The sequence below is a fragment of the Megalops cyprinoides genome, chromosome 24 (assembly GCF_013368585.1).
Source record: "Megalops cyprinoides isolate fMegCyp1 chromosome 24, fMegCyp1.pri, whole genome shotgun sequence".
NCBI classification, from domain to species: Eukaryota; Metazoa; Chordata; class Actinopteri; order Elopiformes; family Megalopidae; genus Megalops; species Megalops cyprinoides.
Window position 1 is genome coordinate 12027204 of NC_050606.1, and position 25624 is coordinate 12052827.

General features: G+C 43.8%; 2 protein-coding genes and 1 long non-coding RNA gene across 12 annotated transcripts in view; all 3 read left to right on the forward strand.

Moving 5' to 3' along the window:
- Window positions 1-9410, forward strand: part of obscnb (obscurin, cytoskeletal calmodulin and titin-interacting RhoGEF b) — a 93500-nt gene extending 84090 nt beyond the window's left edge. For all 10 annotated transcript variants that reach the window (XM_036518790.1, XM_036518797.1, XM_036518796.1 and 7 more), the window contains 8 exons: window positions 1-178; window positions 348-461; window positions 707-874; window positions 1053-1155; window positions 1543-1672; window positions 2044-2137; window positions 4775-4817; window positions 6274-9410. In XM_036518790.1, coding sequence (XP_036374683.1) covers window positions 1-178; window positions 348-461; window positions 707-874; window positions 1053-1155; window positions 1543-1672; window positions 2044-2137; window positions 4775-4817; window positions 6274-7546 — 2103 coding nt within the window. In that variant the 3' untranslated portion in view covers window positions 7547-9410. The remainder of the gene's footprint in view (window positions 179-347; window positions 462-706; window positions 875-1052; window positions 1156-1542; window positions 1673-2043; window positions 2138-4774; window positions 4818-6273) is intronic.
- Window positions 9411-10233: 823 nt separating this feature from the next.
- Window positions 10234-12504, forward strand: LOC118770985. The gene is made up of 3 exons (XR_005004590.1): window positions 10234-10410; window positions 11999-12116; window positions 12428-12504. It is a non-coding gene; the product is annotated as an uncharacterized LOC118770985 (long non-coding RNA).
- A 184-nt stretch (window positions 12505-12688) lies between these two features.
- On the forward strand, window positions 12689-25210 carry LOC118771544 (obscurin-like). The gene is made up of 23 exons (XM_036519552.1): window positions 12689-12778; window positions 13132-13300; window positions 13688-13790; window positions 13940-14140; window positions 14292-14352; window positions 14664-14741; window positions 15040-15212; window positions 15407-15433; window positions 15721-15873; window positions 16306-16351; window positions 16515-16592; window positions 17013-19452; window positions 19739-19861; window positions 19985-20095; window positions 20334-20501; window positions 20749-20871; window positions 21188-21355; window positions 21659-21776; window positions 22205-22444; window positions 22992-23215; window positions 23877-23952; window positions 24095-24244; window positions 24893-25210. Exons 1-23 carry the CDS (start codon window positions 12689-12691, stop codon window positions 25071-25073), a joined length of 5301 nt encoding a protein of 1766 aa, XP_036375445.1. The 3' UTR covers window positions 25074-25210.
- Window positions 25211-25624: the final 414 nt, after the last annotated feature.

Genomic DNA, 25624 nt, shown 5'->3' on the forward strand with positions numbered 1-25624 from the left:
CTGACCAACATCGATGTGAACGAGACGGTGGAGGGCGACGACCGTGCCTTCGAGATCTGGCATGAGCGGGAGGACTCTGTGAGGAAGTACACACTGCAGGCCCGAACCATCATCATCAAGAACTCCTGGCTGAGGGACCTGAGGGATCTGCAGCAACGCTACAGCCTGCCCGCCTGGAGTGAGTGACTGGCCCTGTCCCAACCTCTAACCAGCCAAATCTTGATCCTTTTCAATGTTACACCATCAGCCTGTAGCAGTGAATATAGTTTAGTGGAGTATCATTGAATCACTGATGCAGTTTAGGCCTCTGTCTGTGAATCACTCAGTAATTTAGTGTCTTTCCACAGGTGCTCCAGACTTTGAGGAGGTTCTGGCTGACTGCACAGCAGAGCTTGGACAGACAGTGAAGCTGGCCTGCAAGGTCACAGGCGTGCCCAAGCCTGTGGTCACCTGGTACAAAGGTAAGAGGCCAGGGCCAGCACCATTCAGTCAGCCTAGCAAATGAGTCTTAATGATTACAGGGTTCATGACAAGTGCGAAACACCATTTTATTTGGTTATTTGACATAGTCACGGGTAAAACCATGTGGTTAAACAGGTATTATCACAAGTTGTAAAGAATAAATGCAGACATGCATGGATAGCGTGTGCGTGTTTGTGTGGACCGGAGAAAGAGAAGATGTAAAGCGGTTTCCTGTGCTCGCCAGACGGCCGCCCGGTGGAGGCTGACCCACATCACATCATCATCGAGGACCCCGACGGCTCCTGCACCCTCATCCTGGACAACATGACCGCTGACGACTCGGGCCAGTACATGTGCTTCGCCACCAGCTCCGCCGGCAACGCCAGCACCCTGGGCAAGATCACCGTGCAGGGTGGGTGTCGAGCAGGACTGCGGTTAAAAAGGCTGTGTGCTGGCCATCCGACCACGGGCAGACAGGGCTTGCTGGGATTTTCACACTTATATTCCCATTCTTACATGGTAAGGTGATTAGTTCCCCTCCCTTTGTGAGCAGTTCTCTGTAACTTTCCTGGATTTCTCACCCCCTGCAGTTCCTCCCCGGTTTGTGAACAAGCTGCGGAATGCTTTCTTTATACCAGGCGAGGATGCCCAATTCACATGCACCATCCAGAGCGCCCCCACCCCCAAGATCAGGTACCAGAGCATGCCACCACACGCACACACACACACACACGCATATGCACACACCCTCACACACACACACACATATACGCAAATGCACACAACACACACACACAGATTCGGTTTTCACACAGAAGTGTCACACAGTGTAAATCCACTGAACAAGCCATGTTTTTTAGTTTTGCTTCTTTGACTGAAGCCAACTTTATCTAGTGATATCAGTGTCATATGCACTTTTATAACAGTAGATATGCGCTTATATATGCACTTAAATAACACTATATATGTATATATAACACATATGTGAGTTATTTAAGAATTTACAGAAAAGTGTTTTCTCCAAGCAAGTCAAAATAGTCAGCAGGTGTGTGTGAGCTGGCCTGTGTGTGTCCTGGTCAGGTGGTTTAAGGAGGGCCGGCTGCTGACGGATCAGGAAAAGTACCAGACCTACAGCGAGCAGCGCAGCGGGGTTCTGGTCCTCGTCATTAAAAACCCTGGAGAGAGAGACCTGGGACGCTACGAGTGTGAGGTACTGGTCCCACCCACTTTCTGCTCTCCTAGGCTATAAATTTGAGGTACCGCCCCTACCTCCTTTTCTGTCACTCACTTGAGGCAGTCACTAGTGTGGGTATGACACTGGCTTCTGTTGTATCCTTCAGCATTTTTTTCAGCCTTACAGGCTGAAATCGTTACCCGCTGGTGTTAAATGAATGTGTCACATGATTAAATAACAACACATTCCCAGCTCTCCTATCTATTGTACATACCTCATTAAAGGTTTTGCCTAATGGCAGGATAGGGCTCGAGTTTGATTTGGTTTAATTTTAGTAGATGTCTGTGCATACAGACACACAGTGTACAGATTTGCCCCATCTCTAAGCCCCTCCCCTTCTGTTTTAGCTGTCCAATCGGCTGGGCAGTGCCAGGTGTGCAGCAGAGCTGTGCCCGCAGTCCGCCATGGCGACGACCGGGGAGCAGGCCATCACCATCGAAGGTAGGAGAGCCCACCGCTCACAGCCAGGGGGCGCATTTTCTCCTGCAGTTATCAGTGGGAGCAGAATTGTGTGGTCAGGAGTTCATACATCATCCAGTACTGTACAAACACCCAGCACACCGCAGTGACAAACATCTACCCAGCACAAGACCACCCTTCCAGGCCTGGCCATTGGGAACAGCTGTGCTGTGAGTTAGACAGTTAGTTCTCCAATGCTTTGGACAGAATCAAATAATTTTATAACAGGAGACAAATGCGTTATTTCATCTTTTTTCATTTTATTCAGAATTTTTTGAACTTGTTTAATCTCTTATTGTTCAAGATAACCAAGGAAAGATTTCTCTTGCCTAACAGTTTACAATACTATCTGGGTAGGATTTAGCAGTTTTGGTCAAAGTTTCTTTTGTCAGTGACTATACACTCAGGCTACATATCCCATTCAGCACTATGACTTTATTTGGTAGCTGGCTGCAAAAGTAATTCAGTGGTGCTAAAAGTTTGTGTCCAAGCTCATGTCCTACTATACCTACTTAGTCTCTGGTTTCTCTTCCTTCATTGTATTTATTTGATTAATCTCAGAGTATGTTCTTATGTGTTACATGCTGGAATATTTTGCTATCCGTGTGTTGAGAGATGCGTCTTCTTCAGAATAATATGCCATAAAGGCATGGTGAACTATGACCGCGACAATAAAATTTTTTCTGAATTGTTTTCATATTAGATATATAATGTTGTGAAGACTTTGGCTGTAAACTGTTCCCCTTATTCACTGATTCCAATATAGTGAAGATATTATTTCAAAATCTATTGTTGAAAGTGAACATAAAAAATGTTTAGTATTACCTGAGTATCATTTCAACATAGTAAAAAACACAGCAAAAACAAGAAGCAAATTTCCTGATTACACTTTAAATCATTGGCCGGCATTTAGACTTGGATTAAATAAAATGATGCAGAGAATGAGGGGACAGCACTACAGAAATATTTTGCTATTTTAAAGAAACATTTTCTATTAACAAAATGTTGCAGTATAGTAAAATATCTGAAGTGCTAAACAAAGTGTTGAAAGTGACAGATACAGAGCCCAACCATAATTCAGCAAACTCAGGTTGTAGCAGCTATCAGCTAGAGACATTGTACTGGTTTGAGCCGGAAGTGGTTTGAGCTCATTTACAAGGCAGGAGATGATGGTGAGGTTGATAACATGATTTATACAACGGGCATAAAGCCAGAGTGCTTTGGGTCAGGGGTTTTATATTGGCAAGTACGTGCTTATGATAGGCTTGGGTTTCACTTGGAGAGAGTGAGTGCATGAGGGTGAGTGAATATCGTGATCCATGATGTCACCGTCTGTACTCTCACTTTACACTTTCATTCATCACCATGCTGCACCTCTTGCTGAGTTTTATTCTGCAGGCCACGCTGTTTACATGATATGGAGCTTGCAAATGGAGAAATGAAACAGTATCTGAGGCAACCCAAATGGAGTTTCCTAATTTAATTTGAATCTGCTTGAATTTTCAAACTCACGCTTAGGTTCAATGATGGTAGAGATGGTAACGATTTTGCTGGAGACCTCAGCCTTTACTGAAGCAGATCGGGGGAACAGTGCCCCCTACAGTCCACTCTGAAGCCTAACACTTTGTGGCATGTCACCCCAGCCCCTTCCCACCCCCTCCACTGTCCGTCACTTCATTCCCACTCATCTGCTAAAAAACCTTGCAGTGATGCGCATTAATGCAAACTCCCATTAATACACACTTAAGGTGAGCTTGGTTTGCTTTCTCCACCAAGAGCTCAACTCTCAAAATTCACTCCAAAGTCAAATTGGATAATTAATGAGGGAATTATGCTATCAATGTGTGTATGTTTTGATAAAATGAGACAAAGCCTGAAGTAATGTTCCCATAAAATTGACATGGCTTTTAACTTATTACCCATTCTTAATTGCCATTTCAAGATCCTTGTTTCTCCTGATTCAATCCTTCATGGGGAGCAAGTGTATTGGTACTGTCTGTGGGAACAATTGAATACTTGAACTGAACCAAAGTACAACAGGTTAATTCCCCTTTCATGGACAAACGGCACCCGCTTGCGTTTTAAACCCCCAACACTTTGTCTGTTATTTTCATCGCATTGTTTCTCCATGTAACCAGCAACAAGGGCTTTCCTCTTTCACACTGACCTCTTTAACATCACCAGAAGTCTCCATAGTTTAACAAGCCTCATTATAAGTCACACACCTCACTTTACCACAGTAGCCTGAGTAACAGTATAGCTAATGCATAACGTTCACATAATGTGTACACAACAATGTTGCTGCAACATTGTAAGAGTGTATGTATCAACACAAGAGCACCGTACTGATCGTGGACGTGGTTGTGGCTCGGCCATCAAGGGTGATACCTTTGCGCAGTCATCACTAGGCAACAGAGGACCTCACATCAGTCACATGTGTATAGATCCAGGAATGTCCCATAATGTTTATACACTCTTTAATGCCCATTACGTTATTATTATGGGAGGAGAAATCAGTGTCGGGTCAGTGTGCTTGAGAGGCGTTTTGGAGGCTGGTTAGTCATTTCAAGCTCTTACATTTTCTCTAACCCCATGCTTTCCATCCTGTTTTCCTTGTAGTCACAGAGCAGGAGACTAAAGTGCCAAAGAAAACCATCATCATGTAAGTGTCACCGACTTATAACACTGACGGCTGCCGAGTGCATGTCCGTGTGTCCTCTCCTGTCTCATGTGTGTGCATGTTTGGCTAACCCATCCTCACCAGCCTGGGAGACTCATACGCAGTGAATCAAACAGCCCTGTGTTCAGCACAAAGAACATTAGGCACGTGTGACATGCACATGTGCTGAGAGACCAATGCCTGTTCTGGTTCCGTGTCCTTTGTTTTATGGAGTTGCTTTATCAATGTAATGTTCAGCTCCATCCCAAAATTTAATATTGTGCCTACATTTATTGTACAACACATTCATCACCTGGAGGGTCAATAGACAGGTCTATACAAAGCAGACATACCTAAAATACTGGACTTGATTCCCTGCCTATGTGCCTCCTCCTTGTTGAGGCATTCTTCATTGTAGCGTGGGTTTCCATATGCTGAAACATACACACCTTTTGACCAGACAAGTGCAAACACTTATCTTCATTCATTTCCATCATATTTCTCATCCTTTTGACTCACTCACCATTTTCACTCATCTGTGTCTTTCTGTTACTGTCCTTAAATGCTACTGGGTGGAATTTCAGTCTGCAAATAAAAATAACAATGGTAATGTAGTTATAATGCCAAAATACTTTTCTAAACACATCGCAATACATATTTCCATGTTCCCCTTCACACAATAAAAACATATTGATAAATGACCAATTTTGGCACTAACACTAATGTTAACTAATGTTTTCTGTGCCACTGTGCTTGGGCTGCAGAGAGGTAATCTATAATGGTCAGAGCAAAGAATGTTATGCACAAAATAGCCCCATGCAAAAAGCAAGAATTGAAGTAGGCCTCTGGCATTTTCTAATTCATCTTTAAAAGACAGCAACAGATGCAAATGGTCAAATGTAAGATATTGCATCTGCACTGCAATATGTGATGATGGCAGTGAATTCATCTCAGTCTAATTAAGGCCCAGTTTCATCCGGTAATTAAATATTGATAAGGAAAATTCATTTCCTTCATTCAATGAGCCATTTAAAACTTACACTGCTTTTGAGCACATTTCACAAGTTTTGAAATATGTGTGACTGTGTGGCCAGGCTATTTGTGTGATCTTCTTCACCAAGATTTAACATGAATCTTGAGGGGGATCCCTTTGGAGTTCAGTGAATATTCAGTAGGCTTAGAAAACAGTGGAGAGCTGCACTGGATCTGGAGGCTCGATTGATGTTGCTGCGCCTAGTGCTCGGTTCTCTGGCTTGCTGGACCTGAGACAGGTCTGCTTAGGGCATGGTGATGCGCACAGGTTGTTTTGGCCTACGTCTGTGTGAGTTTGGACTTGGCGCACACTAACCCCCTACTCAACTCACCCAGTGTGAAGAGGGCATGCCATGCACCAGTGTGGATCCCACGGGAGGCGCTGTTGGCGTTATTCTCAAACCCTGTGTGCTTTGTCCGCCATCAGAGAAGAAACTATAACCACGGTGGTGAAGAACACGCGGATGAAGCGACGCGTGTCTCCGGGCCGGTCCCCATCAAGGACCCCCACCCCCGAGCCCGCCGCGGCCAGACAGAGACGTCCGGCTGCCCGGCTGCACCAGGAGACCGTCAAGAAGACCATCGTGCCCACGCTGTATGTGACGGAGCCGGCAGGGGCAACGGCCAGGCTCGCAGAGAAGAAGCCCAAGTGGGTGGAGGTGGAGGAGATCATCGAGTACAAGGTCAACAAGTCCCCCAAGCTGCCCAGGAAGGGCGGAGCCTCTGCCACGGCCGAAAGGGAGACCGTCATCATCTCCAGGCCCAGGCGGTCCCCTCGAGACGACCCCAACACCAACAACTCCAACAACAAGCTGGTGGAGCAGGCTGGAGCCTCCGTGCCAGAGGATGGCTTCCCTGACGTCACTGTCCAGCCTCTGTCATGGGAAGACCAGCAGGTGGCCTCAGCTGAGCCTGCCACAGCCCCAGAGGGTGACGTGGCCAATGCATCAGCTAACATCCAGCTGAAGGGAACTGCTTCTCCGATGGAAGCTGCCGTGGATCAGACTCTTGTCTTCAGCTTTGAAAGTCCGGAATCCCATGATGTAGATGAAGCAGCCAGCCCTGGGTGCTGCGAGGAGCAGGACTGGTCGGATGAGGAAACCGTCATCGTCGAAGAACCCGAGGAGGATGAGCTGGGAAACAGAGACCTGAAGATTTTGACCAGGGATGGTCGGGCGATCACCTTGGCAGACCTCGAGGACTATGTACCGAGGGAAGGGGAGACCTACGGGAACACAAAACATGCCGATCAGTCCGCTGCTGACAAACCCAGTGAGATAGCGGTACTGCAGAGGGAGATCAACGAGCCCACCATCGGAAAGCCCGTGCTGCTGAACCTGGGACGGCCAGTGGCCCCCAAGCCCCGGCCGAGCCTCTTCAGCCGCTTCAAGGAGCACCTCTCCAGCAGCCTGTTCATGTCCGCTAACCCTTCTTCCAGAGGGGAGCGGCAGGTCCCCATACGCATGAGCGGAACGCATTCCCTCCTACAGCCAGCAGGGGGTGCTGCTGTGTCCTCTGAGAGCCATGCTAAGCTTGAAGTCAAGCCTTCGTACAGTACAGAGGTCCAGAGAGGCACAGAGGGAGGGCATCAGAGCTTCAAAACGGAAGTGTCTGCCCGTACCTTTGACTACACGTCAGTGGGAGAGCCAGTTACTCTGCAAATCAGCAAGAGGGACAAATACCAACACTCAAAACCGTAAACCAGAAAATTCTGCTCCCTCGAATGTCTAGAAAACAAATATAATCTGAAAGAGACATGAAACAGCCCTTTTAGTCTTAAATGGGAACATTTCTGTAAATCCTACTTAAATGTAAAGGCATATGCAAAGCTTTCATTTACTGTAAATTGCGGATCATTCCATATTGATGACGAGACGCTGAAGATCAAAGATTTGATATTTTCCTCCTGTTCATTACCTTCTCTTCATTTTGAATGTGAAATACAGGTCAGCAGGTGTAACTAACCTGAAAGTTTTATCTTACATTCTTTTTAACAGCACAAAAATATGTGTTTGTGACATCGGTGTGAAATGTGCTCAGGTAAGATAATTCATAGTTGCCTTGACAGCAAGTACAGTCACAAGGCCTCCACTGCTGTGCACTGTTCCCTTCATTTGTGAGGGCACTATGCATATACAAACATGCAGAAATAGACACTGTATAATTACCGACTTTATGTCAAAAGGTTCAAAAATGTTATCCATTCACTTATTGAGGAGATAACAGTTGTGCCTTGGAATTTTAATGTTTTTTGACCGTATGTATGAGATCAGTAAAACATGTTTCCTTACATATGTCTTCAAGCAAAGGAGATAAACTAACCTTGTTAGTCAGACACAGTGTTACTTGTTGATAATATGTAAGATCACTCTGAATAACAAGGAACATGTTAAGAATGATGCCCTACAGTGTTGGCAGTCAGAATTAATTTATCTGGATAGTGCAAAGACCAAACTGTGGATGATATTGTTCTACACGAAGGAAAGGAACGTTTGTTAAAGATTCCTTCAAGGTTCTATGTGATGCTGTGCGATGGAATTGCGAAGTATTGTATCAAAGCTTTGTTTTTTGGTACATGTACGGTACAAAACTGTTGTGTTGATTTTAACAGGGGTGTAGCCTATGAAGAAATAGAAACTTCTATGGTTAATGATCTTTAGATTAGTTGGATATTGGTTAGAACAGTCTCAGAAATTGAATAACTGTGTGGTACAGGATAGTGTAATTAGATCAGCAGTATTATCCTTTTTGCAGTTTCAGAACTCTGATACCTCTATTTACCCATCTTTTGTAGTACTGTGACTGACAAGGCTCTTTTTACCTACCATTTACAAATAGCAAGGCTACTTCATCTTGCAAGAAAGGGCTCTGTTGAACACCATGTTTTCTATTTAGATTGTGAGTTGTTAGAATGCCTACAGGATAAATGGCAGAAGCTTATGTAAGGTGGGTTGCTGCCCTCTGAAGCTGACTGGTTTTGTAAAGTAGGTAATATATTGAAAAAGGAGACAAGTGGAAGGACTACCAAGGGACAGACAGCATGATGTGTATGTGCTTATGCATTTATCCTATTAAATTAATTTCTTTCATTATGTAAGGCTCCTTATCCAGCTCAGTGTTTGGTACAGGTTTTAAAGCACAAGATCAAGTTGTATAGAGGTGATGCTGGAGCATGCCATGGATGGTAAATTATTAAACTGGATGACGATTAAAGTCGTATGCATTAGCGTCAGACAGGGAATTATAAATAACCAATTGCGCTAAGGTATGTGTGAAGATTGATTTTATCATACTTTCCTTCATAAGAAAAGAAGCAGAGGTTAATGGATAATGCTACTGTTTTGTTTCATGAATATTGGAAAATGATATTTGAAATTGTATGTAAAAAAAAAAAGGTAATTAGGCATTGGAGATCTAACACAAAAAGCACACCTGTGTTGAGAACCCCTGCGAATGTTTATACGTGAAGCTGAAATTATAGAGCTAGCCATGTTTGAGGTATTCCAAGTGTGTGTCAAGTAAAGCTTTTGATTTGGATTCAATAAATATCTTGCACCTGAAGGATCAAATGCGTTTTCTTGTTTTCATTGTTATTATTCATCAGAATTCTGATCTAGCAAGAGCATATTTTCATCTGTGCCATTTCTGGTTTCCATGTTAACATGTATTTTATGCTTTAAGGACATCTTATCAAACCTTCTACATCTTAACTATTGTCAACGGTCAAGTAAATCCAACAAATTCATTTGTAGTACATGAATGTGCATCAGAAAGTCTGTGTCCAACTCTTTTTAATGCCTGAGAGTGGAGGACAGCATATTTCATTGGCAATTTGTACATCTGATAAAAGTAACACATATTTCAAACTTATTTAAAGAAAAAATGGCAGTTTGACTGAGTGTACACAATGTTAGAGAATGAGAGCATCTTTAGTTAAAATATGATATATAATGATCATTCATGATTGTTGTCATTCAATTTCTGTTATGCTAAAGTGGTATGGTTTCCTTATCATCTACGTAGGCTGTCTGTATATTTATGTCCGCTGTAGAATTGTCTATGTCCACTTTGAATTGAAATCCATTGAGGTTGTATCTGACATATCTGATCTGTGGCCTATCATCTGATCAGTCAGTGCTTATAGGATGGAGTGCCTCACTCAAGGATCACTTTAATATCATAAAAAGAAAAAAGTACAGTAATAATATTCATTCAGGTCCTTGTGGCAGATCCTGATAAATGGTCAGTTTTCAATGGTCCTCATACCTCCCCCACTCTGCTGTTTGAAGTCATCCAATGCTGGTTTATGCCACAGCTCTGTGTCATACCTGTGAGGTCACCAGGAGCCGGCTCGCCGTGCTGTAAACCTGTGTGTCCACAGCAGGCTCCGGGAAACGTCGTGCAAAGACGGAGGGCTCAACTGGAATCTCTCAGGAGCACCCCAGAAAGCAGGGCGCCCTGACCTCAGACAGCCCTGAGGTGGTGGCCACAGAGGAGCTGAACACCCATACCCCCACACCACCACCCACAGCGGATGTGGGCCGAACCAGCGCCCCAGGGCACGGTGGGTAGCCATAAAGCTTTATGGTAAATGTTGGAATGCCGGTTAAAGGTTAAAAGCAATACACATGATTTGTCTACTTTCAGTGTCTTACAGGGTTGATGTTGTATAACTATAAAGTAATTTGCAGGAGACATCATTGCATAATTGTCTGTAAATGTATTACATTTTGTCTTCATGGCCATTCTACCAATTAGAATATACTGATTGATGGGTTGGTTGAGTATAATGTTAATATAATTCTTATGAACATTGTAAAATTAGGTTCATTCAGGATTCCCTTCTATGTTGCAGCTGACCCACCCACTACTGTGATAATTTAGAAATCCAGTTACTGTTTTACTGTTTTATGGTAGAAACCCATTCACCCATTATTATAAGAGTTTTTTCTGCAATCTCTCCCTGTGCTCTCTCAGGCCTAAGGTTTAAGCCAGCCTTAAAGCGTGAGTATCATGAGCAATGCAGTTTTTTCCTGTTGATTATCTTGCTGAACTAAAGCTGTTCAGATGTTCCACTGAAGCTATTCAGATGTTTCTCCTTGAGGTCTGTGACCTGGCTTTGAGGATTTCACTGGTATCTCAGGGGCCTTCATATGTTCTCAGATACAGATCAACAAATATGTATTCCCAACTATAAACTTTATATGTTAAATCTGCAAATGCATCAAGTAATCGATTATATTGGTACATTAATCAACTAAAGCTTGGATTAGGAATTATGTTCATTTTAATAGTGTTTTTAAATCAAGCAGAAGAGTTTGCATTAAATGATAGCCGATATGCTGTACTGTTGCAAATTGATGTGCTTGCAGATTAAGCAGCTTTTCAATAAAGATTTCTTTTCTTTACTTTGTTCTGTCCAGGCTATGTGGCTCCCTTGCAATTGCAAATAATTCACTCATTCATCCATTTTTAGTTGTGGGAGCCCTTCAGACTCCTTTACATTCAAACCATATTTTTTATGATATCATCTTCAATACATTCTTTTATGATTACAGATGTTTGAATTTAATGGTTGAATTACAAGGAAAGAGAGTATGTCGCCGTCACCTTTATACTGCTGGAGTGTATCAAACATCTATAGATCATAGTTGGGCCCTAACCTGAAACCACAGCCCTGCTGTCACAAGTGCTGTGTTTTTCTGAAATCTACATTCTGTTGCCCCCTCAGTATATACAGTACCAGTCAAAAGTTTGGATACACCTGATTAATATAATGGGAAACAGGCATTCAAAGGCATTTTGATAATGACTTATGCTTAAATTCTTGAAATGTGTTTCTTAGACAAATATGAATGTTGAATGTATGAATTTCTCTCAAGATTTTTTAAAATACTTTTTGGCATACTTTGAAGAATCTAAAATACAAGATTTCTTTCACACTTTTTTGGTCACTGAGTAATTCCATGTGTGCTATTACATAGTTTTAATGTCTTTACTATTATTCTAAAATATGGCAAAACTCAAGAATAAAAGTTGTGTCCAAACTCTGGTACTGTATTAACACACAAAGCCATTAGATAAGCAGTGACCTTGCGTAGTGAGTGACTCCAGCAGGCAGAGGAAGTGACTCCTGCCCATTGCGCTTGCAGACCTGCTACCTGTGAAAGTGTCCAGTGTCCCAGTCAAGAAGTGGTACCAGATTGACTTCAGCCCTGCTGCTTTCTGCAAGAGGGTTTTCCAGTCCGTATACTCTGAGCCTTCGACACGGTTAGTCTCCTAGCCCAGGCCTAGCTTTTACCCTCTATTCACACCCTTTTGCTGCTGTTTTTTGGAGTTTTATCACCCATTAGATGAAGCATATTTATTCTGCCTCTCCTTTGAGCCATTGTTTCAAGCATTTCAGTGCTGTCTCCTATTTTAAAAGGAATTATTCACCATTTTTTTTGAATTCGCCAAACACTGGGGATTTGACTTTTTTCATGAAATGTAACCATATATAACCATATCACACATGCATGACTAGGACATGCATTATCTCAAGTGCGTGCATTGAAAATGACATGTGGCTATTCTTCCAGGTCTGACTCCAGCGCAAAGAAACCACATATCAGCGACAGAAGGGTGGCAGCTGTAGAAACAGAGAGGGAAACATGTGCACCACCTGGTATGTGTGTTATTGTGTTATCAAGACATTGTGGAAGTGTGTGACACACCTCCCATGATGCTCTGGACAGTTGTCTTTAAAGTATTTGTTCACTGAAATGCACTGAAGTTTCAAAGCCTCCCATTCCAGCCAGTGTGTTCCTACCCCTCCAGCCCCTCCCGTCATCCAGGAACCTATGGCAGACACAAAGGTACAGAGAGGGAACACAGCCGTCTTTGTCGCGCGCATCGCCGGCTGTCCTGCCACTGAGGTCTCCTGGTACAAGGTAGACTCCTCTGACTCATGTTATTCCTTGTTGATAGATGTACTGTATGTCATAAATGATGAATTCTCTGTGGAATCATCATGATCATTAAGCACTTTTATATTACAGCAAAGAGAGAAAGAACAACATTAGGACTTAAATGATGCAATATATTTCTCTGTCATTGTGGTTATTGCATGCAACTTTAATAATTAATTGCCAACACCTGTTTAAATTTATTTGCTAAAAGATAAACAAAGAATCTTTTCCCTGATTTTCCTTGTTTTTTTTTTTGCTTAATGCATTTGATCTGTCGTTATGATACCTTGGTGCTGAGTTGTTTGATCATTTCATTTCCTGCATTGTGATTGGAGGATGGAGAGCAGCTGTCAGCCAGTGAGCATGTCAGGCTGGCAGAGCACAGTCCGTGCTTCTACCTCTCACTCATCAACACCGGGAGCACAGACGAAGGTGTCTACACCTGCACGGCCAGGAATGAGGGCGGAGAGGTCTCCTGCAAGGCCCAGCTGACTGTAGAGACAGGTCAGAGTCAGCAATCACCGACAGCACTAATCTGGCTTGCATGGTGTTACACTCCTCTGATGCTTCACTGGTGAGTTCAGGGCCCAAAACACCTAGCAAGCGCTCATAAAACTCGCAGGCAAAAGATGTGCTTTGGTCATTAAAGAGTAAGGAGTGAATTATGTGAGTGATGACGTAGAGAGTAATGTGATAGGCAGAGGCTTGAAAGCTTACGGGCCCACTTAGTGAAAATGACTTCGGTGAAGGCATCGCAAACTTTCTGATTCACCCCGCCTGTTGCACTTGGGCTCAAATATGAATGTTGTTATTATTATTATTGTTTATTTTTTTGTTAGCAGTAGTAGGACTAGTAGTAGTAACATCTTTTTGCTACACACCCATGTCCAGGTCATACAGCCATGCAACAGAAAGAAACAGGACATAGTGCTGTGAAGAAGGGGAAGAGGAGGAGCCTGCAGCTGCTGTATGAGATCCACGAAGAAATAGGGAGGTAACTGCAAATTTACTGTACTGCTGTACTGTAAAAAGATTTGTGTTGAATTATGTACTTTACTTTCAGAATTATGTCCCTGCTACCATACGCTTCACCATCCTCTCTCTCTCTATTCTCTCTCTCTTTCCCTCTCTTGCTCTCTGCAGAGGGTCATTTGGAGTGGTTAAACGCGTGACGAATCGAGAGAGTGGCGAGAGCCTTGCAGCTAAGTTCCTGCCCCTGCAGAGAGGCAGCCGGAGCAGGGCCTTTCAGGAGAGGGACCTGCTGGCTCGCGTCACCCACCCCCGGGTGGCCTGTCTGCTGGACTCCTTCTGTTCCCGCCAAACTCTGGTGCTGCTCACCGAGCTGTATCCTCCGAGAAATCTTTACATGCCCATGTGCTTGAAGACACTCTTTTATCAACTGATGTTTTTATTCTTATTGGGGCTAAATAATTTCTAATGTGAAGAGCCAAAGGAAAATGTGCCAAATGAAATCTTTCCTTAACACTGCTGCCAGCTGCTCCAGTCAAAGCCTGCTTGACCATTTATTATTAAAAGTCACAGTTAAAGAAAGAGAGGTGAGATAAGACAGCTAAGACAATTAAGTCTTCCCCATTCCCTGCCTTCAGAGTGCATTTTTTATGGTGTGCCTGAGAAGAATATGGTAATCAACAGGGTTTTTTATTTTTTTTTTTTTTATGGCAATTGTGGACCACTGTAGTTTAAGGTTGACTTTCTGTTGCCCTGTAATGAAGAGAAATTGTATAAAATGGGTACTTGTGATTCTGAAGGGGGAGGGTTGATGTGTTATTCCAAGATATGCCTGGATGTCTGGATTTCTGATGATCCCAGTTATTGCAATGGTGTGTATTCTATTTGTTGCTGTCAGGTGAAGCTGTACATTCAGCAAGTCCTAGAGGGCATTGATCACATTCACAGAATGAACGTTCTCCATCTGGACATCAATGTAAGCTCTCTATTTTCTCCACTGTCGGGTCTCTTTTGGAGGCACAGAACACCATGTTGTCTCAGTTGAATGAAAGCAGAAAGAAAGAATTTATTCGTGTTAAAAACAATGCAAAAACAATATAACGCAAGGCAATGCATTGTGCATGCTGTGCAGTGACTGATGACATCATTGGATGCTTAGTGTAACTTCAGGGGTCGCAGTTATTTTTAAAACTTTGCATTTTTTCAATCTGTGTGTCCAAACTGTTCAACCTGTTTTTAATTCTTTCTTTACCTTTGATCAATCCCCACCTCAGCCAGCTAATATCCTCATGACACTGTCTGGGAAAGAAGAGGTCAAGATCTGTGATTTTGGCTTCTCCCAAGAGGTAGACTCATACGGAGACCAGTACAGCAAATTTGGAACACCGGAATTTGTGGCCCCTGAGATTGTCTGCCAATCTCCGGTTACTAAGGCAGCAGATATCTGGTAATTACAGACCTGTACACACACACATGCAGTTTCTGTTTTTTTTACTTTAACATCAGTGCCATATTTAGAATAGTTGTAGTTGCTTGAGATATACAAAAGCTGGTATTTTTTACACAAATAACTTCTGTATGTGTAAATATGTCATGCTGCTGGATGGAGGAATGATGTGTATATATAATTCTTCTTATCAGGTCTCTGGGTGTTTTGTCTTATCTATGGTGAGTCTTTCCATTTTACAGAGTTAATGCAGTTTTTTCCACATTCACCTTTTTTGATGTTACATGCAGATGTTAGATCTTACAAATACACAATGAACATGGCAAAATATACTGGAAATGTAATGTAATGTCCTTTCAGAAATTAGTCCAATAAAGGAAACAAAACATAATGCCAACATGACACAGTATCATTCTGTGTAATATAGTGCAAGATATTATTGTAACGGAATCTAAACTACTGTGATGTTGGTTTTTAATGTGTTAACACATGTCCTTTCCCTGGACAGTCTGACCTGCCACTGCCCGTTCTCTGGAGAGAGCGACCGCGCAACCCTACTGAGCGTGCGTGAAGGGAGAGTGTCCTGGGACACCCCTGAGGTCATCTCAAGGAGCCACCAGGCCCGGGACCTTCTGCACAGGATCTTACAGTTAGATCCTAAGTGAGTCTTCACAGAGACATGGAGATTGGAAGATGATGTGTGAATCCATGCCTAATCACTTGGAATATTCTTTTATATTACATTACATTTTATATTACAATTTACAATGATACTTTCTGAAGGGGTATAGTTTGATTTGTCCTCATTTCTTAATGTTATCCAAAGCATGTTTTGCTGAGTGGAAGCTATTTCAAAGACTTTATTTCCTTGGCAAGCGAGTTCTGGTAATGAAAATTTCTGTTTAGAATTAAAGGTAGACAACATTCCATGTAAAGTACACAGCCTGACTTTAAAATCTTTGTTATTATACAGTAGCTTTGATTGTGACATGCATAGCAAGTAAAAAGAGCATGATAACGTTGTTATTACAAAACAAAGGTGGTAGTTAGGACTTTTAGGACCTTGTTTCATAATTTTCTTCGCTATCCTCAGGTTGCGACCAACTGCTGCTGAATGTTTGGAGCATGAATGGTTTCAGGTAAGCCTGTGCCCTATATATGCCCTATATACATTGCACATATGCAGATTTGTTAGGTGTTAACTGCTTAAGGTGTTAACACATATAATGTGTTGTACCTTCTCCCTTAATAAATCCATCCCTGTGTATAGGAATATTATAATGATTTTTTTTTGTATTTCAGAGGTTTCATGAAGATCAAGGGCCTGTTGATATCAATACCAAGAACCTGAAATGTTTTATTTCAAGGAGCAAATTGCAGGTACATTCATTTTAAGAAATATCCATAATCTCATTGGATGGTGTGAAATATTTTGTTGTGAATGTATGAATTTCAGAGCAGGGGTGACACAAGGTGAGGCTAGCTCTTGGGTGGCTGCAATGTTTGCTTTCAGCAGTGTGTGTGTCTCAGCAGGACTGGAAGGTGGTACTGTTCAATACCATTATACCCTCCAGGAACCTAGATGCCCTGATAGGAAAACTAAAATTATGATCTGGTTGCACTTTTCTGAGGAGAAAAGACCTTGTGTCTGGACACAGTCTTCCATTTTTTGCTCTGCATGAACTATAAGTTTGAGATGGCATGTAAGAGTTGCATTCTTGTCCAACAGAAAAGATTAGAAGCAGCTTTGTAAACCAAAATGTTGAACGGATGATTAACTTCTGAAGTTTTTCCCCACAGCGCGCTCTTACCTGCTATGGCTCAGCACTGAAACTGCAACCAATTGCAGAGCTGCTTGAAGCCCCAGCCAGAGACACCTCAATGGCCAGCCCACCCAGCCCACAGCACTATGACAGCCCCTCCTTCAGCGGTGGCTCCTCCTCTGATTATGATGAGGTGGAGGCTTGGGCCACACCCCTTCCAATCTCCATCCAGCAAAGCCCACATGAGGATGGAGAAAAGGACCATCTGGAAACTGAGAACCAGATCTCTGATAAAAGTGTTTTCTCAGAGATTCCTAGCACCGACAAGCAGATAGAAATGGAGGTGCTGGGGAGACAGGTCACGCCAGACCCTGGCAGCTTGAGTGCCGAGCTCGCACGGGGGTCACCTGACGTCCCTGGCAGGCTGACACGGGGGGACAGCACCTCATCACTGGGCACCGATGATGAAGCCTCAACCGGGGGGCGTATCCCCAGAGAGAGCGTTATCAAGAGCACCTTCTACAGCAGCTCAGAGGAGCTCTCCCCGCTGTCTGCCCGTCGCATGATGCTCCGGCAGAAGAAGCGCACTAAGAGGCCCGAGAGGAGCAGGGCACGACTCAGGTCCACCCTCTCAGGCAGGCTGGGGGAGCCCCTCCTGGAGGACATGGAGGACAGCGGTGAAGAGGACACGGCCAGAAGCCAGAGAAGGGGTTCGTCACAGTCCTCTGCTCCGCTGACCAAATCCTGCTCCTTTGACAGCGAGCCCATTCTTTGCTCTAACATACCAACGGAAAGGAGGAGCAGATCGCTGGACGAACATATGAGAATGACCACGTCTGAGCTGCAAGAGTCAGGGAAGGATGTGGAAGAGACTGGTGTTATTAATTCTCAAGAGGTTTCAGGGCATGACAAATACACAGCCTTAGATGTCCTTTCTGAACAAGCAACAGAGTCCGCTGACACAGTGATGGACAACCAGGATGCGGTTGAGCTTCACAGCACATCCCATGAAAAGGACAAGGTGCATGATGAAGCTGCTGATGTAGAGATGCCTCAGCTCACAGTTGATCCTAGTACAGAAGTTATATTACAGTATGTTGAAAATGACATGCTTTACCTCTCTGATGAAAATAGACCAATGGCTGCTTCTGGGTCTTCTCCAGAGGTTTTTGATGAAGGACAGGGCTCCCTGGCTTTAGATACTGGGATTAAGGAGGATGTTCAGAAAGTGAGCCACTGTCAGTCAGATTCAAAAGAGCATTCGCCCTTGAAGCCGGTATTTGTGGAATGCATGGTACCAGTTTCTGCTGTACAGGATGTCTCTGAGATTGTGTCCTCTCGCTATGGGCTGGAACTGCTTGAGAGAACCAGAAGCATGGATCTGTCCTTCAAGGGTTTGGAGACATTAGATGTGGAGAACAGAGCTCACTTCCTAAAGATTTACAAAGCAAAATCAGATGATGTTATCCATAAACGAAGCGATTCGGCTCTGCTGGCCACAGAGCCAACAGAGAAGGCTCACAGTACCATATGTGGCATTTCTGCTTGCACAGAAGCTCATGGATTTAAATCCCACTCTCCAAAGGAGTTGGACACACCAGTAACAGCTACTGAGGTTTTCAGCAAGAAGGCAGATTCAACCCAAGAAATCTTCCTTTGTGCACCTCAGGATAAAGATCCACATGGTTCCCTGGAAAGTTTTGAATATTCCATCAGAGAATCTGACACTATAGCCCCAGGATCGAAAGAGGATTATGGGATAGTGGAGACAGCCGAAGAAGCCTTCCCAGGTATTCTTGAAGACCAGGAGACATGTGCCTACCTTGCTAGCTCACAGAGTTCCCTCACAAATTTACTTGACAGAAACTCAGAAGAAGCCTATTTTAGAGCAAAAGTTCACCCTGCTCACTCTCAAGACCTCCCAGTGTATGCTGAAGAAAGGCATGGGAACCTTGAAGAACTCCTGTTTGAAAAGTCCTCTGGAAAAGCATCACCATACATAAACCTGGAGAGCTGCGAGGATGAGGAGGCTGAGCAGGAGCTCAGGGACATTTTGGAGAAAATCCACACTTATGAGAGTCATCATCAGTCAGGAAGGTCCAGTAGTGAAATGCCAGTTGAGGGCCTTGATTTCCTAGCAAAATCTGGGTCATTGAAAGCCCTTTATGGGAGCACAGACCTTGAGGAAGAGCTTGAGAGATACACTTCAACACCAGAGCTTGAAGCCAAACCTCTCCCCGGGAAGTCTGGGAGACTGATGGGATTCTTCCGCCGGCAGTCATGGACAAGTCAGTCATCCTCAACAATAGAGAGGGTTGTGAGGAGACAAGTCTCCGAAGGGGATTCCACCAATTTGATGAAAGAGCAGCAGCAAAAGACTGACGATTTGTCCATCACAAAGAGAATGAAGGCATCTGTCTCTAGCTTTTCCAAGGTTGTGATGGGCAGACAGTCCAGTAGAGAGGACAAAAAAGAAGGTGAGCCTTGATATGCCCATGACTATCTGATGCACAAATTATTTGCTATATGAGGAAATGCCAGCAAAAGTTAAAAAATATTTTCTCATGGAAATCTTAATAAATAATAATCTTAATTGATTTAGTTAACTTAATTTAGCCATAATGTTAAATTTATGTCTTGGCAGTTGGCATTTACTTTCATTTATTTACATAATTTCTTAATTTAGAATCTTGTCAGTGGATTGTCTTTGTGATTGAGATTAAACATTTAATATTAGATTTCCCTTGATGTTACTGAGCATAGGTGCTGGGACAAGGAGTTCTCCACCCTTTCCCCGAGGAAAATCACCCGAGGCAGGTGCAGTCTCACCCAAGAGGACATCTGGGCTGTTCCCTTTCAAACTACCAGCATTCAAGAGGAATAAAGGTGAGACCATCTCCCAAATTCTAGCTGCTGTGTTTTTAAGGTGTAAGAAATGTAAAATCGCTACTTAGAGAAGAAGCTCCTAGACAGTCTCCCTCTGAGAATACTGCTGTCATGTTGTTACAGAGCCAGTGTTCGTGGAAGAGCTCATAGACCAGGCGGTGTCCCTCGGCCAGGAGGTCACATTGTGGTGTCGCCTCACTGGGCACCCTCCCCCAGAGATACACTGGTATAAAGGTGACAGCCCCTTTCTAACGTATTCTAGCACATAGGATAAACCTTCAGTGTCAATTGAAAAGAATCAATAAACTACTTCACTGGAAGTGCAGGCTTATGTAGCTAATGTAGCTGGTCACAAACACAGCCACTAACAAGCAATCAAATTGGCTAATTTTCAAGGGCTCTCTGTAGGTTGAGTACACTGATTCAAGTGATTTCTGGTGACCAGGTCTCTCTGTCTCCTCCCTTGACTCAGAGGCCAGGAGGCTGAAGACCACTGATCGGATTCGACTGAGTGTGATTGACAGGGATATCCTGTCTCTGACCATTTATTCAGCCAAAGAGGAGGACCTGGGCAGTTACCGTTGTGTGGCCATCAATACCATGGGACACGCCTCCACCTCCTGCACCCTCATTGTGTCTGGTATGCTCTCTAGGGAGTTCCCCAACAGGGAAGGGTAACACCTATCATAAGGTGCTTTGGGTGTTTTTGTTTTCAATCCATTACAGAGTTCCTTATTTGTAAAGAGAATAATAATACGTTTAAACTGCAGTTAAACTGCAGACCAAAAAGTTGACAAGTTGAAATTTATGACAGGCCTGGCTGGAAAAAGCTGAGGCCAGCCAGGGTATTCAGCCTGTCACCCTGAACCCTCTGTGTCTGTGTCCAGAGCTGCCCACCTTCCCTACCAGTCTGCAGGCCATCCAGCTGCAGGGGGATGCGGTGCTGCTGGTGTGGAGGCCGGTAGAGTCCATCACAGAGCTCACCTACTGCATCCAGTACAGCAGGAATGGTAGGAGTACAGAGAGGGAGTAGAAAAGTCAGGGTGCAGTTGTCTATGATTGAAGCAACTATGATACAAGAGCATTGCCCTGTTGTTGCATCTGTTTGGGACACTAGGTTGGATATGACAGTTTTATGCAAATTAAACAGGTATTTCGACTGATCTACTAATTTTATTTCCATGAGGAGTCCTGTCTGAGAGAACGCCCGTCATGAAGGACAGATGCCTTTCACTATGACTCCTCTTGACTGAGAGATTGCAGGTTGTTATGTATTTGCTGTATAACCTCCATTCATTGTCTCCTTTGGTATCTGGAACCTTCCAGGAGAGGGGTGGAGACTGCTGGAAGAGGGCGTGGCAGACAGCTGCTACAGAGTCAGTAACCTGGCCAGTGGGGCAGAGTATGTGTTCAGGGTGGCCTGCCTCAACAGAGCTGGGATAGGACCTTTCAGCCAGCCCTCTGCCCCCTTCTCTATCGGAACACGGCAAGAAGGCAAGGGATTTACTCTCTTTTAGTGCATTGCAGGTAATGGATACTCCTTGTGTGGCAGCAGTGATGTAGCCAATGTGTAGCTCATTTTAGCCCACTCTTCAGTTACTCTTGAATTCTGCTTGATTTGGTCAAGACATCGGGTAAAAGGATAAAGGATGGAATGGTTGACTTACTGACCTTCGGCAAAATGGCTGACTAAAAATAGCTTATACCTCATTCAGTATTACAAGAATTCTTGACTTGGAGTCACACAAGACTTATTTTTCCCTTTTGTCCTGTGTGACCCCCTCTTTTCGTCTCTAGAATGCCTAGCTCCCCTCATCTACATGGAGTCCCTTGGGCCTGGAGGGCTTACAGAACAGACCACATTGCCCTTCTCTCCCAGACCTAAAACCTACAGCTTTCTGTCTGAGATCAACAGGTACTGAGCCGATCCCAGCCTATCATGGAACTCCTAGTCAACTGTGTGGTGGTGAATCATGTTGTTCAGACAATAACCTACAGAATGCTTTAACTACGCAAGGTTGTTTAAGTCAGAACTGTTCTATTAATGTGTGTACTCCACTGTAATGTAACAGTAGGCCTTCAAGTTTTGGCCAAGCTTTTATAAAGTGAATTAATCACCTTGCCTCAACTGAAAAAGAGATACATGGGCAATCCTACTAAAATTCATTCATCACTTGCTTCGCATTTCCGTCTGTCACCTGAAAATACCCACTCCCTTTAAACACCAGCACACAATAATTTATCTTAGGGCACAATTTTTGTTTTTTATTGTAATGAAGTAAGGCTGAGAAGAATTAAGATTTATTACTATAAAGTGGATCCTCTCCCTCGGTCCTCCTGCAGGGGGCGCTTCAGCGTGGTGAAGCAGTGCCGGGAGGACCTGAGCGGGCAGCTGTTTGCGGCCAAGATCACGCCTTTCAAGCCGCACCGGAGGCAGTGGGCTCTGCGGGAGTACCTGCTGCTGAAGAGGCTTAGCCACGCCCATCTGGTCCAGCTACACGCCGCCTTCATTGGGCCCCGCCACCTGGTACTGATCCTGGACCTGTGCACCGGCCGGGAGCTGCTCTACCACCTGGCAGAGAGGCAAGGCCCCCCTCGAACCCATTGGGTTGCACTGGGTCTCAGATCAGTTACTATGACAACACATATCACCACCTCAGAAATAGATTTCTCAGCCTGTAATCTAGAGTGACTTACAGTTCTTTGATCTTAATGACTATTGTTTCTTCATGTTACATTTGGATTTTTACTGGACCAACTGAAGTAAAATGGCAGGCATAACATTGGGTTGTCGTGGCATAGCTGTTAAGTTTTCTTACCCCAGAGGCAACTGCCACAGTGTGACTCTTTAATGGAAATTTTTTCACCAGCTTGCAACTGACAGAAAGGAAAATTGTATTAAAGTAAATGCACATGGCTGAACATCAACAGCCTGTGAGAGGACCTCCAACAGAATATTTTCCATGTAGATTGGATGTTCAGTGATAAATTCCATACATTCTTTAGTTATCCTTTCAAAGATGGAAAAAGGGATAAATCCAGTGTGTATCCAATGTTTCTTTAACGTTGCTGCAGCGTTGTTATGCGACCACCTTGTGACAGCCCTGCTGTTCCCCGTGTGTCCCCACAGGGACCTGTACGGCGAGATGCACGTGCAGGCCATCCTACAGCAGATCCTTAGCGTCGCTCACTACCTGCACCGCAGGAGGGTGGCCCACCTGGACCTCAGGTCCGACAACGTGCTGGTCACGGACCAGGGGCAGCTGAAGGTGGTGGACCTGGGCTCCGCCCGGACCTTCATCCCGGGCCAGCCCATCTTCACCGAGCGCCTGCAGGAGTACACTGAGACCAGAGGTGGAGCCTCTTACATTCCCTTCCGCTGTTTCCTTAGGATGGTATTTTTATGAAAAGGGATTCATGGGATTTTTATTGAAAACCTGTGAATCAAATGCAATGCTGTGCTTACTCTCTGAGCCTTAAATTCAACCAAAAAGTCATAAAGCTTTAACATGATACTCAGTCCAAGGTCCAGTGTAGGTTTGTGAATCTCCTGCTAAATTTAAATTCTGTTTGGTTTGGGTCTTATGAGATAATATAGGATTGATATTATAGGATTAAATATAATATAGGAGTGATAATATAGGATTGGTATTTGTGTATATATCTGATATCTTATGGGTTGCCTGATTGCCTGTCTTGATTCCCACAAACAAGGTGATACAATGCTGAATACAGTGGGTAATATTGATTTTCATCTGTAATAAATCCAGATATTTCCACAAATAAGCAGAGCAACAGAGTATATTCATATCTTTTAAATGATATACGCTGATGTGTTCCTTTAAATGAGAGTGAGAGTGAGAGAGAGAATCTGGCTAAAACAATCTTTGCTTCCTTTTTCCTGGAATAAATCAGATGATTTACATTAGCTCAGATATTACAAGGTTCAAGTTGTTTGTTGAAGAGAACTTGACTAGTTTGCTGTGCTAATCAGTTCATACTGACTCTCCCAAAGCTCCTGAAATTCTGGAGGGACAGGGTGTGGGCCCGGAGACAGACATCTGGGCCATTGGAGTGTTGGCCTTTGTAATGTGAGTACAATCCAAGTTATCAGACACTATCACACACAGTTAAGGCACCAACACAGAGGCAAAGACAAACTATCAAGTGTACTGTGAGCTGCTTGTGTACTATCATATAGCTTTATGACATTTCTCACCCTGCTGCTTGCAGGCTGAGTGCAAATGATCCATACCGCTCCGACGTACACCATGAGAGGGACCGCAGGGTCAGAAAGGCCAAGGTCCACCTGGGGAGGTGCTACTCTGGCCTCTCTGAGGGGGCACTCGGATTCGTGAAGAAGACGCTCAGCAACAAGCCACAGTGAGCATGCTCACGAGCTCAGCTCTGATTGGTTCACTGATTGATTGGTCAGCTCACGGCAATGGGGAGAACCCAAAATCTTTCACTCCCCTGCTGATTCGGGATCAGCGATCAGCACACAAGTAGTTTGCAGTAGGAAGTTGTAGTTTGAAAATAGCTTTTGAAAGTAGCTTTAATAAAGACTGGATGCCCTCTGGCTCCAAAGCACTCAATTAGACACCTTATTTGTCCTATGCGTAGCAGCAGATAATAGAGCCAGAGAGTGCAGTACTAGTATTAAAAAGAGAATTTAAAAATGTGCAAAGTAAAAAAGTGTTTACTTAGATTACTAATTTCAAAACATTTCTGTGACACAATTCTACAAAAATCCTTTATATGTAATAGGGCAACAGTGCCACCATACATTCCCTCATTTTGCAAGCTACTGCTTTGCAGTTGATATTCTGTTGTTAATGAGATACGCTCTCATTACTTCGCCTCAATGTAGTATTCTTCCGATGGCAGCATTCATTTGTGGTCATTGAGAAAATGCTCAGCAATTTTGTTTTTCCAATTATGTGACTGCCATTTTTATAAATCTGATAGGAAAATGATTTTTGATGTATATACATGCATGGGTTTTCACTGATAACACTCCTGTTTCCACAGAGCAAGACCCTCAGCGGCCGAGTGCCTCCAGTTGCCATGGATACATGGGGCACGTCAGGCCTCCAAACATCGGGTTGCTGTCGTGTGCTTCACCACAGACAAGCTGCGGGCTTACCTGCAAGAGCAGGAACCCAGGCGGCAGTATGGCCGTGCCAAAATGGAGGTACCCCTTTTGGAGTGAGGGTGGGACACTCCCCTGTTGACAGCCATCATCCTCGGACCACGCCTATATATTCGATCCATACCTTTGCCGAGCATCCAAGGGCAAAATGTGGCGTCACGCAGGGAATCAACCAATTCGTTCTGTTGTCGCTATGACCTGACATTTAAAAGGGGCCTTTCATAGCCGGTTTGCAAGGAACAATCACCTACATGTTGATGAAAGAGGCTGTCTCTGGATTCTCATGTTTTTGTTCTTCAATCAGTAACGGCAGTTGTGTCATCATAGTACTGTTTGTTTGCTTTACGCAGTCATGAAACCACAGTATAAATTCACATAAGAGATTGAAACATGCTTGGGTTAATTTATTTTTCTGGACATGAGGAATTGCCTTGCCTCTTAATAGATTTCCTTTTGCTTGTTGTAGCCAGGTGGCACTTTGAAAGCCTAATTATACACAATGCAAGATATAATTTATTTGGACTAAAAATAAAAGATGTATATCCAAACTGCTATTTTTTTCTTTGATACATTAAAAAATTAGACATTAGTTACAGTTCACTGGCAAGAAA